This window comes from Haemaphysalis longicornis, unplaced genomic scaffold, assembly GCF_048455015.1.
Source record: "Haemaphysalis longicornis isolate Haplotype H1 unplaced genomic scaffold, Haemaphysalis longicornis Haplotype H1 scaffold_3, whole genome shotgun sequence".
Lineage (NCBI taxonomy): Eukaryota > Metazoa > Arthropoda > Arachnida > Ixodida > Ixodidae > Haemaphysalis > Haemaphysalis longicornis.
This window is the reverse complement of record NW_027526335.1, coordinates 57,937,404-57,950,148: the sequence shown is the minus strand read 5'-3', so window position 1 is coordinate 57,950,148 and position 12,745 is coordinate 57,937,404. Positions and strand designations below refer to the sequence as shown.

Here is a 12,745-nt window from a genome sequence, read left to right as displayed (position 1 = left end):
CGGGAGTTCTGTTCTTTTTGTGCTTGCTTTTCCACCCGCATGTGCCGGCATCGCACTGCCACTTTTTTTTGTGCTTATTATCCTAAAAACCAAACCAACGAGCGCTCGTAACTAAATCAACGCAGGTGCTTCAGGTTAATTACGCATATTTTGCCTCAAATGTACCTACAGTTTTCTTTGTGCTGAACAACGGGGAGATGTATGACAGGCGCTGGCGGTTCACGAGTTTCGAATGCTTATGACTATTTAAACCATGTGGTTTTCGAAGCCTCTGCAGTACGCCGGGCTCTACTTGGGTCCGTTATCTCGCTGCGCCGCCAGATTCTGGCAGTTGCTTGACATCGAGCGTTACAGCGAGCTACAACGACAAGGCGAGCCCTTAAAGTGCTCTGCACTTAAAAGAACGTGCACACAGGCCCAACGACGTTAGCCACGGCAAACCATTTCAGACCTGTCCTCTATGCTCCTCTGCTAGTTTGGAGTCCTCCTTACCTCAGGTCTTCCCAGGTCTTGGCAGGATGCAGAGGCCTCACACTTTCGACCACCTGCGACATCACCTGGTCTACAGCGTCGACGTACCGCTGCAGCTGGGAAGGAAAAACAAGATGCAGGTTTGTTACCTCTCTTAATGTGGATCATCTTGAGAAAAACAGAACGTTTAGCATTGTAGTGATGTTGATTAACCCCAAGTTCTTTTAGAGCTTTTTTTTTCTACTTTGAAGCCGTGACATGGGACTTTGGAAAGAAAATTTCAAAGCAACAAAACATACTTTTCGAGCAGTGAGAAGCCCACACTGGAGCGGTAAAATGGGCTTTAGAGGAACAAAACAATCAGCAAAAACATCATAACACATTTGACACAATTTCTGGAGAATAAGAAATTCTGTTGAGTAAACTGTTTTTTTATGCTTGCATGACCCATTGCACCAGACCTCAGAGTGCCAATTGGTGCACATCTTTTGCTAAGTTCCTAGATGCAAATGGAGCCATGGTCCAGCTGCCAAACCCCTACAAAACTATCTAATCTAAAAATCTAAAATCTTTGCTTCAAAATGACCACGCATAAGGCACAACAATCAAACAAACGAACAAAAAAATTCACGCAACATAAAAAAAAAATTAAATTTAGATGACCTTTAGAACCACAAAAATTCCTTTGCAAATAATTTTTTTGTTCTTTTGTTCTTCAGGATTTCAGTGTTGCCTAGCACCACAACTACACCGTACCCATCAGTGACTGCGTATGAAACACAGCCTTCATACACGCAGCCTAAACAGTGCAAGAACCGTGCTGCTATTTGCATCGAACTCACCTTCTGTGCAGCCGCCAATGTTTTGAAACTCTTGTCTTTTCTTTTGGCGTCGTCAAACTTCAGCTAATCAAAAATAAAAAGAGAAGAACAGTATTGATGAGCACACTAATATAAAAAAGCAGCTTAAAAAAACAAAAAAAACCTGAGCAGCGCACAGGAGGGGTGCGTACATTGATCTGGTGGCCAAACATGGGCCTCGCCAAGAAGAAGGCCACGTCAGACTGCACATGAAATCGCAGTAGCAGCTGGTCCACGGGAGGCAGCCGCCCGGCGTATTCCTCCGTGCTCAGGCAGCTTGACAGGAAGCTACAGAACTGCACAAGGGTGTCTTGGCACTGCGACAGAGGACAGCACACACTCAGTGCACTGGGCCACCAAGAGATACCTCATAAGCTGCCCCAGTAGCTAAAATAGCACAAGTTAACACAGAAAGCTTAGAGGCGCACTCCTTAGCTCAGGGTTACCACAGAAATTTTCAACCAGAACAGCTTCTCCACTGATATTCGCTGCGGTAACACAAATGCTGCCTTCATCAGGTAAGCCTACAACAAACTTGCGCTCATTAATTTACTTGGGGGTAGGGAAATTTGATTTCACCTAGAATTCTTTCCTTTATTTTGAGAGTTGTTGTACAAGCGAGTGGGAGCCATATTTTTCAAATGCACTGATGGAAACTAATCGCAAGCTAACTTAAAAACTTGAATGTAAGTTCAATGTTGCAACTTTTTTCCTACACGTCCAACTCGGCCCCAAATCATTTCAAGCTCCAAGCTTATTGCTAAAGACAGGAATTTTTATATTGATACAACCATCGAGTCGTCGTTTGCTCTATTATGTTCTCTGTTGGCTGAAAGAACTCTGAGGAAAACTGCCATGGCACGTGGCTCAGGGGCCAGGGCGTCCAGTTAAATTGCCTAGTTTGGCTACTGCCAGAATTGGGTGCATTTCAAATAGAAAGAAAACGGAAACATCAGTACATACAAAACTGCACCACACATTCAAGAGCAGCAAATGGTCCTAATAACCCACAGCACTGCACTACCCGTGTTCTTTACGAGACTGCGTCACCAGGCCTTGCACTCCACTGGCAAGGTCATCACAACTACGCACAAAACAAACTAGACAAGCCCTGTCTCCTATTCTGGCAAAAGGGAGCAACCAAAGCCAGAAAGCATTCATGATTGTGGCCGCACAAAGTTTCTTAAGAGTAGCGCTAGTTCCACTTGCATATCCACGCCCAAGGAGGAGGACTTCATTACTCGCTTCGTCAACCGGACACCTCGACTGTGCTTGCCCCCCCCTCCCAGGCAGGAGCGTACCTGGTCGTAGAGCTTCCCGACCAGCTTGAGGTGCGAGGCCTCCTGGTCACGGAAGAGGATGCAGTTCTTCTGCTGGGCCATGAGCAGGCACAGGGGCAGGGCCAGGTCCTGCTCCAGCAGGGCCTCCTTCAGCCTCTGCGACGACTTCTTGGTGTTGCGCAGCTGGTGGAAGTAGCCGCCCTGCACCACCATAAGTAGGAGGCAAATGCACCTCAGCCACTGAAAGCCAGAACACGAGACGCGAGGCATTTCCAGACTCCCACCTCGGCCTTGAGCAGCTCTCCTCCACACATGGCCTCCAGCTGGTCTTGGGTGGCCTGCTCAGTGGACTCAATGCCTGTCATCTTCTGCACTATCTCCTTCAGCACCAGCAAGTCGAGGCTGTGGGGCAAGGGGTCAACCTTGTAGCCGCAAAACACGCACCAGCCAGAGTCAATCCAACACCCAAATCAATCATTCCAAGCTCACCTCCGCTCAGCTTTAAGCTGATTTGCGACGAGTTGAAGCAGCCCTGTCAGGTCGATGGAGTACTTTTTAAAGACGGCTCCACAGAAGCTGGCAAGGCCTGCCGAGGAAACAAAATCCCGCGCAATTACGGCGAATGCCAACCCGAAACCATTCAATGTCCTTGCTTTACTTTTTTTTTTCTTATTTAAGCCACACAGGAGCTCAAAACGAAAGGTTTATTTCGCAGGAAGGATTCTGCACTATGTGGGAAAAGGCATGCCCAGAACATGCTGATTTCCTGGGCATGCTTTCTTTTGGGCAAGCCAATGATATATGTGGCACTCACTCTAGAAAAACAAACCAATAAGAAGGTCAAAAACATTCCATCTGCTTTGTAAGCTCCTTTCACGGGTTAACGCAACTATAGCATCACAACAAGCAACTGGCAAGCTTTCTTGCCGCTACGGATGTTTACACCCCATTTTAAAACTGAAGCCCTGAACCACTCCAAATTTCAAAACTGCTGGTAGAAAATGCGAAAAGCGGTGCGCATATTATAGGCCGACTTACTCTGTAGCCACAGTGAGATGCTGGTGCCATCGTGCTTCATGCGGTCCTTCTCTGACGAGGAGAGGGCCTCAACCACACAGTCTGGCGAATGCAAATGGTCAAGGAACACTGACAGCAATAAGAACACTCGTGGTAGCCAGCACAACAGCTGAAAATCAGAATTCTCAAACTGCTAAAGCCCTGCAACCGTATTATGTCGACTGAGTAGAAATGCACTCGATTTATTTACTTATTTATTGTACGCACCCACCAACTGCGCTGGGGCTTCTCAGGTGATTCACTGTGTACATGACGAATATAAGGCGTACAATCAGACAACACAGAAGGAATCGTAGGAAATCAAAATCGGGTAAAGATAAAAGTGTAGAAATATACAAATATAATGAAAGCTTATGAGCGGTAAGCAGCAATCAAGGTAAAAACCAGTTTCTTGTCTTGAAACATGCGGTGGTCATCTAGAGATCACACTACGAGGGCCATAACATTTAGTCAGCGTACGAACCTGGCAGCGCAAGTGTTTTTAGCTAGGCCTATGGCTAGACGCAAATGGCAGCCAAGGCTGCTGCCCCAGCAGGCAGGATACAGGCAAGCACGTCATAGGACAGCATGGTGAGGTACTTCAGGGAGTCCACCACGGGCCCTATAAGGTTGTCCCAAGTCTGGATTTGGGACAGGATCTGCGTGGCGGAGGCTGCCGTGAGACGCTTCCCAGACTCAAGCCCCAATCAATCGGGGGCCGAGGTCAAAAACCTCAAGATCAGGCTTGGAGGGGCCAATAGGCAGTCCAATCAGCCCCCATCGAACTGCGCCCGGCCAATCACCCAATACTCACGTAGTCAAAGAGGAAACAGGGATTACTGTGGCTCAGCTTTCCTATCTGACGGCCTGAGGGCTTCACATTCTCCTTACTTAGTCGCCTGAGAGGGACAAAAAAAAAAGTGCCAGAATGAGCTCGCTTCAACAAGACAGCAAGAAGTCATCAGCGGCCGCCCTTGTCCTGGAAGACGGTGGGCTGTGTACGGCACCCGTCAAGAAACTCTGCAGTGCACCTTTTGCAGCCATCTGTGGCAGTACAAAAATAGCAGCACTCAAATAGGATCAGCAGCGTACGCTACACAAGCCCACAGTTTACCAAGACAAGATTAAGCAGAGTGAAAAAAACCCTATGTCAGCAAGCCAGGTACAATAAACGACACAATGGTATTGCTAATTTGAGATACTGGATGCTATGTAACCATTCAGTAGGCACTTAACTGCATGGTAACTGATGCAATTATCTATAAAAATAACCAATCAAGTAATCTGTACCCTATGTATACAGTGCACACTCCAATGCCCCTTGTTTAGAAACTACATAGGCTGCGAGTACACACTTTCCCTCACAAAATTATTAAAAACAAAATTTACATTGGCAATAGTCTGGCAAAGCTGAAATAATAATTACTAAGCTTGACATTTTCTCTAAATGGGCCAGTGCAGCATGTTAAACAATATTTTAATTTTGTGGAATATTTTAATGTGTTTTTTTTTAGTCACTACAGCACAGTACAGTTGGAAGAACAAAATTAAGACTTTTTTCCAGCAGTTTTCAGCAAACTTAATAAAGCCCCGCAGATTTTATATAGTTTTCAATTTCAACTGTGGCTTCACAAAACCAAGGTACAGTATTTTTTTAGAGGAACAATACAGTATTCATGCAAATTTATTTAGCTAAGATAAGATTTGCCCTAATTTTTTTTAAGTGGCTCCCTAAGAGAATTTCTCGTTCATGAACTTCACATCAGAGCTGGCAATACAATGTTTCATTGCTCTTTAGCATACTTCGCTGTCAATTTAACTCCAAATTGCTAAGCAGACAAGTATGCCATGCACTATGCTAGCTCCATAAGATACTCGAAAATCCAAGAAATCCTATCCTAGTCTGTACACACTGACATTACGCAAATGACTGCATTGAACTACCACAAAACCTTTCCTGAATTGAAATTAAAAAAAAAAAAAAAAAACCGACATATATCTTAAAAAAAAAAAAATGTGCTGTAATTTTTAAATGTATTTATTTGTCATGCATTGTATAGATTACTTGATACAAGTGTCCACGAGGGATTGAACTTCATTACAAGCCGAAAGTACTCCGATTTATTACATGGAGTAAGCTCATCCTAAATCTTCTGAAAGATTAGCTTTTTTGATGACGAAACTTAGCCGTCTCCAGTACGTGTGAAGCCATTCTTTGCCCCCGATTTTTTTTTTATCTTTCCATCAAGTTACGACTTCTACTGCTAGTCCAATTTCTCGGTATCCACTTTCTTACCCTCATGGCCTACCAGTTGCCGTTTTGTGGCATTACATGCTAAGCACAAGTCTATTTCGTTTCCTTTATTTTGGCCGGATGTTTCCTAAGCACAAGTCCATTTCGTTTTCTTTGTTTTAGCTGGATGTTTCCCACCAGAGTTATAAGTGAATTCTACTTTTATGCTCTGCATTGCAGTCGCTTTGGGGGTCAGATACTTGCACGCAGGCAGACCGGAATTTTTCTGCAGATTATAGGAGAACTTGGAGTTGCTGCAAGCAAAGAATTCAACATGCCACAATCCCTGTTATGCAACAGAAGGAAAAGAAAGTACCATAATGAGGCTTAGGGCCCAAAATCCATGGTTAGTAAATGAAAGAACAAAAAACTGCCAATTCCTTGTTTAAAATGTACTGAGTTATCTTCCTTCGATACACATTTTATTTTCTTGACCCGCACTATGCATTTCAATTTAAATCATTACAGATTAACATTGACACAAAAGAAGTTTACGACTCTTAAATACGTTTAGAGTAAGAAACCAAAGACACTACGCAAGAAAGAAGACAGGACAAACGCTAACTTTCAACTTGTCCTGTCTCCTTTCTTGTGTACCTTCATTGGTTTTTTGCACTAAACATATTTAAGAATCATGAACTAACAGCCCCCCAACAAGTTTTAAGTTTATGACTGTCTTATGAAAAATTAAAACTCAAACTTAGTAATCAGCATACATTCATATGCTGGATTTGTCCAGATAAAATTTTCAAAAAATAAATTTTTCCGTCTAACACCCCAATTACTCTCTCAAATTCACCCACGAGTTAGTAAGACCCCGGTCCAAATGCCAACATCCGCAAATTAAATTGGACAGCCTCCAACCTAACCTACCGAGAAGGGAGGGTGAGGGAGGGGGGGGGGGGGTAAAAAAAAAAAATAACCGAAACTGCACTTCCTAGTTTGGCTCCAAACTCGCAAAGGTAACAGAACTGGCTCAATCGCACATGCATGCAGTTATTCCCCACTTATCAAATAATTGAGGAGATTATTATATACCATTTCTTCACACAAACTTCAGTCTTGGAAACTGCGCACCACGCACACTCATCACAGATGACTGGGGAGGGGCCCAGCCACTGGCAGCTGTCTCCAGGAAAGCACAAACACTGTTCACCACAGTACACCGATTCACACAACGTGAAGCACTGGCATCTTCTGTGGGCAGCAGCACTCGGAGGGAACTTGACGTTTCTTCGCGGCAGCCTGCTGATGCTTGCTGAACTCGCGGGAATAAGGCATGCTTGCACCCGGATGAGCTTGGCACATAGTCGCAGGTACTTGATTCCATCGATGTGTCGTCTTCCAATCTTCTGAATTCCTCAACGGATCCAATGGGTACGGTGGAAATGGTTTCCAGCTTCCAAATGGTAGTGTTGAAGTTGGTTCGAAGATTCTTGAGATTCCAATGGAGGGTGAACTTCCAAACCATGCCACGTACAACTGCTTTGCTGAGATGACAAAGGCGCCCGTTTTTGCTTGCCCTGGAGCGACATCGCAATGGTCGTCAAATAACTACTGTAGGGGCTGGTGACTGCTTCCTGCTGTTATAACCTTGTACTAATCGTGGCAGATAAGCGATACGGGCCGAGATAACATTACTGTCGTCAAAATAGCTCAAAACTGTGCTCGCATTCTGGTTGTCACATCTTCGAACGATCGGCCTTGATTGCATATGCTTGCTTGATTTATGCTGGCCATGTGGGCCTCATGCTTAATTTATTTGCACTCTCTTGAAATAAAACAGGCTACTCAATATGATAAGCCATTGTGCAGCATTCATGGCAGCAAGGACTTCAGCGATGCTTGAAATGAGGAAGACAAATGGGCTGATAACCAGGGGGCAATCTTTGTATGCTGAGCATCGATAAGGTCGACTTAGTGTAAAACGGGCAAGCAGGAGTTACAAACTCCGATGGAAACTTCAAAGTTGAAACAGCTCCGTGTCGCTCCCAGGTCAACTGAAAAAGCCTTCAAGTAAGCCTTGGAAAGACAATCTTGTACCCGCGATGTTTTCGAGCTCCAGCACAGGATGGCCTCGGTGATCCTTCCAAAGAACACATCCAACATCTTCGTGTCTCCTTGAACAAATAAGCGTGTCTTGACTGCAGCAGGCCTGGAAGTTATTGTAGGCCACAATGCAGATGCATCTAGTGGGGCATGACAGGACAGCTTCTTTCTGCGATGTCGCAGTGGCTCAACCTTTGTGAAGCGCAATTTCATTCTGGCCCAGCATGAGCAGCTTGGCTTCAGTAGATACAGCCAGTAATCTGTTGTTGCAGGCCTTCAGGCAGATGTCTTGCTGGGCTTGCTTTCCTCTGTCGAGGTCTTGGTGGTCCAAACAGTAAGGCAACTTCCCCCCTGGTGGGTAACTCTTGTCTGGCCTCTTGCACAGTAGCTGTTGAACTCCAACCTCGACGCTTCTGGGCTCCTTCCAACGATGCGGTTGATCCGGGTGACCTTTTGTGGTAGACGTCACACACGGCGATTCCAGCAGCAGAAGAGTAGATGTGATGCTGGGCGTTGCGACGAGACAAGAGCAGCCTCCGCTCGACTTCACTTCGCGACGACACCCGCCAGCTCCCCTCCACGCCAGGGTGACCACTGGATACCCGCCAGCAGGTGACCAGACAGCCTTCATCCTGCTGGTGCTCTGAACAAAGTGCGACTCCAGTGTGCTTTACACTAATTGCAGCCACACTCAAACGCAGACAGTGCAGGGTACTAGCTGACAAGACATTCCAAACATGGTCTTCTTGGCAGTGCCAGCCCAGAGGGGCCGGCCCCTTATTTGATTTCACCTCCTATACATCTTGCATGATGGGCCGTTGGCATTGTTGTTTACTCACAATGACATCAATCAGCCCCCCACTTCAGCAGTCTATGATAACGTGGCACTTCTAAACAACAGACGTTCGTAACTCCCACCCATGGCAACATAAAAGAAAGGGTCATGAATTAACACATTATCTGATGCCACAGTGCATAAACAAAAAGTGAATAACAATAACAGCTTTCCCTAGCAGTGATTCAAGGAGATAACTTATGAGAATCTTTTTAAGTAACCTGGAGCTTGCTGCCTGCCTTTTAATTTTACGTGGGAGACCTATGCAAGGACTGAGCGAAGCAAAAACAAGGCGGAGGGCCAGCCTTATTCTTTCCCACTTTTAAAAAAAAAAAAGCTTTAGAAGCACCAAATGCCTAAGCCTTCCAAGAAGAGGACTGTCCCGAGATGAAGATGGGTCCAGCTTACATGACCTCGCCCACACGTCGGCAACATGAGGCAACGAAAGGGGACATACTTCATAATGTACTTGATTTTCTTCAACGAGTCTGCTTTGACTTTGATGAGAAGAGGATGGCTCTTGTAGGCGGCGTTTTTCCAGTAATGGTACAGGTAATACCTGCAAAAATGAGGACACCCGTTACCAGCACTCGACGAGTTGTCTCGCGTACTTCTTATGTACACAGCATCCCCAGCAAAACGAAATTTATAGGTGCATCATCATTTCCGCCTCCAATGAACAACAGACATTATCAAATTATTTGGCTGTGAACTTACTATGCCCAGCAACTAATTACAAAAAAAATGAAAAGATGCGCACACACTTATTAGAGCCTCCATGCCCGTTCCCAGACCTAGAGAGATTTTCTTCTGCAGACGGCAAACCTTTTCACAGTGCTGCCAGGTAGCAATTGAGAATGAATGCAGCTCTTACAGCATTACGCTGGCTGCTGATTAAAGGTCGCACCATTTCAGAAGGCAGCACGCCACATTAGCACTGATCAGAGCCCTAGGGGGACCATGAAGACAACGTGAATTCATCGGGGGTTGCTAAAGTACAGTGAAAACTGCAATTAAAAGGGCTAGATGATTCGGAAGGGATACAATGCCTGGAAGCATTTCCCACACTTGTTGAGTGATGTAATCTCCCACTAGCCTGCATGGGTGGACTGACGGTGTAAAGCCAAGCATGAAATTTACAAAGACATACCCGTGTGGCTCTTGTAACAAAGCGACATCAAATTACCCCTTCCATTTACTCTGCCAGTGTGCGGTCAAAAGTTACAAAAAAGAGAAAAGGCTTCCACATTGGAACACTTGCAAGTTCCACTGGGCCCGAGTCAGCATGTTCTAGCCTAATGGAAGCCGAAGCTTCATGCTCATCACCTCAAGCAAGCATGGCACCCGTGGCCACACACTGTGGCAGAACTGAAAATGCTCCACTAAGGTCGGGTTTCAATTTTTGCCAGGCTGCATCCTGCAACAAGTAAAAAAGCAAGCCTGTCCACTCTCCTGCACTGTGTCCTGCTTACTGAACAAAGCAGTAGCGAGATATGAGCTGCCCCATCTTTCAAATGATGTCGAGTGTATCCTGGGTGCATAGTCCCACTGATATGCCTAAAGATAAGTGCACTTTGTCAATGCACCTAAAATTTTGAAGGTCCAAGTTTGATGCAAGGGTCACCAGAGATACTTCTAGTGTGCAAACGTGCCAACATGCTGCAACCTCCCCAGCAGAATGCACAGCAATAATCCCATTCCATTCCGATTGGTTACTTCGAGTGCCACAGAGAAATGCAGGCCAAGAAAGAAAGAAGAGCAGCAGCAGCGCGCCCACCTCTCCTGGTAGGGGTAGAGCTTGACGAGGGACCAGAGCTCGTCGGCCACGCAGCAGTTGCAGTCGAGCAGGGACAGGGAGGGCAGCAGGGTGGTGGCCAGCAGGGTGAGCAGGTCGAAGCGCAGCTCGCCCCCCGCGGCAGCCCCCCGCTGGAGCAGGTAGGCCCTGCCCAGGCGCACCACCTTCACCATCAGCACGGGGTCCGTGTGCAGCAGCGGGCCCAGGGCCAGCAGCATGGGCAGCGCCACGCTGCGGAACTCCCCAAAGCTCTCCACCAGGGGCAGCGGGCGGAGGCCCCCCTGCGGGGCTGCGTACGACCGCCGGAAACCCTGGGGCAGCCCGCTGTGCCTGCACGGGCAATGGGCACACAGGCGACGGGGTTGACCAAGATGCACCGCTATCGGGTACACACGATGAAGCAAGCACATAAACCCCGACCAAGCCATGCCTCGCTTCTCTGCTGCTTGTTGCGAAACAGCAATGAGAACGGGAGATATGTGATTGTGAAAATGCACTGAGCAGCAGCACGTGCGAGATGCCACGCGCCCCCGACGACGCCAGAGAGCCCCACCAGCACAACTCACTTGGCGTAGAGGGGCTCAAGCAGGGTGTGCACCAGCAGGCAGAGCTGGCGGGCAATGTGCGGCTGGGAGACGGCGTAGTGGTCGGGCAGCTTGTCCATCAGCTGCTGCGCCGAGGGCCAGTCGCCCACCTCCAGCAGGGCCTCGCACAGGCCCAGCTTCTGGTTCTCCTCCTGCGGCACAGCACAGGGAGGGGGAGGGGGGACGCAACCTATGACTCGCACCGCTTCTCGAGCATCCAACGATGCAGGCTCAAGACATCCCCACATCACTTTCTACACGCCAGAGTCGCACATTGTCTCCAATCTTTCTCACTTAAATTCAAAACGGTTTCCATAAACGACCAACTGTTTCTTTTTTGGGTGCTCTGTTTCAACTTTGGGCCACCCTCTAATTAAAGCTCTCAAGTGAACCGACAGTGCTGAAGTACGGAGCCTTGACATTACCCAAAATTTGATAGACACTTTTTGTACAATTATAATTTCTTTTACGATCAAAAACAGAGAGAATAAAAAGCAAACCAGAGAAATAATTACATTCACTAACGTTAACAGCAGTTGCACTTACAATTTCTCATTAACTTTAGCTGAACCGATAGAACTTTTATAGTGAAAACCTAAACCAGTTTTCGTCAGCCGCTCTATGAAGCTGAAGTACACTATAAACCCCCCTCGTATTGACCAATAAATTCCCCAACTATTTATTGAATAATTTCTTGGGATTCTTTTAACAACTTAGAGCCCATGTAAGGTAAACAAAACTAAAAATACTGATGCAGAGCTATTTTGTGGCCAACGAGATAAAAACAATGTGGCAAAGTTAAAGACACAATCTATGGAATCACACTGCATGACATAACTTCTAAGTACTCCAAATTACTTAGGAGGCTTTCCAATAGAAAATATTTAGTGAATATTACGACACTCCCCAACACAAAATTTGAGCCCAGCTTATAAGGTGTTCCAATTTTGGGATATACTGAGGCAAAATTTCGAAGAAGACGCATGCACCCATGTTTACAGACCATTTCTTGCATCTTACCGTAAAAACCCGCGTATAATACGAGGTTTTTTCCAAATTTTACTACATAAAATTTGTGCCTCGTATTATATGTGGATCCCAAAGTTTTCAGCCGAAAATTTGCACTTTTGGTTTCGGTTTCAGCGGAGGGTGGGCCATCTTGCGGTGGCGTTAGCTGGCTTCTCTCAGCCGGCGCCATTTTGATTGTTTTGACCACTCGAAGGATCGGTGCACGTTCACCGCAAGTCTATCATGATGTCGGGTGCACGAAGGCAGTATTCAGCGGCAATTAAAAGAAAAGTTATTTTATGTGCTGAGACCACCAGGAATTGCGCCGCAGGACGGCAGTTCAGCGTCACCGAGGGCAACATTCGCGGGTGGAGAAAGCAACTGGTGCTTGAATGGATAAAGTCTGTGTGGTGTCGGCGGCCTGGAGCATTGTTGGGGGTTCCCGTCAGTGCTCGTGTTGGACGCATTTCGCTGCCACCTGGCCGATTCCGTGAAGAAGTTGTTGCGCGAACCC

At 46.6% G+C, this 12,745-nt stretch overlaps 1 protein-coding gene across 9 annotated transcripts in view; it reads right to left on the bottom strand.

Annotated features, from left to right (window-relative positions):
* Tho2 (THO complex subunit 2-like protein) overlaps positions 1 to 12,745 on the bottom strand; it is a 53,863-nt gene that overhangs the window by 23,727 nt on the left and 17,391 nt on the right. For all 9 annotated transcript variants that reach the window (XM_077703196.1, XM_077703197.1, XM_077703198.1 and 6 more), the window contains exons 11-22: positions 11,206 to 11,375; positions 10,622 to 10,969; positions 9,302 to 9,403; positions 4,482 to 4,566; positions 4,233 to 4,326; positions 3,650 to 3,730; positions 3,101 to 3,197; positions 2,896 to 3,013; positions 2,633 to 2,812; positions 1,484 to 1,648; positions 1,314 to 1,376; positions 493 to 587 (exon numbers count right to left, since the gene is read on the bottom strand). In XM_077703196.1, coding sequence (XP_077559322.1) covers positions 493 to 587; positions 1,314 to 1,376; positions 1,484 to 1,648; positions 2,633 to 2,812; positions 2,896 to 3,013; positions 3,101 to 3,197; positions 3,650 to 3,730; positions 4,233 to 4,326; positions 4,482 to 4,566; positions 9,302 to 9,403; positions 10,622 to 10,969; positions 11,206 to 11,375 — 1,598 coding nt within the window. The remainder of the gene's footprint in view (positions 1 to 492; positions 588 to 1,313; positions 1,377 to 1,483; positions 1,649 to 2,632; positions 2,813 to 2,895; positions 3,014 to 3,100; positions 3,198 to 3,649; positions 3,731 to 4,232; positions 4,327 to 4,481; positions 4,567 to 9,301; positions 9,404 to 10,621; positions 10,970 to 11,205; positions 11,376 to 12,745) is intronic.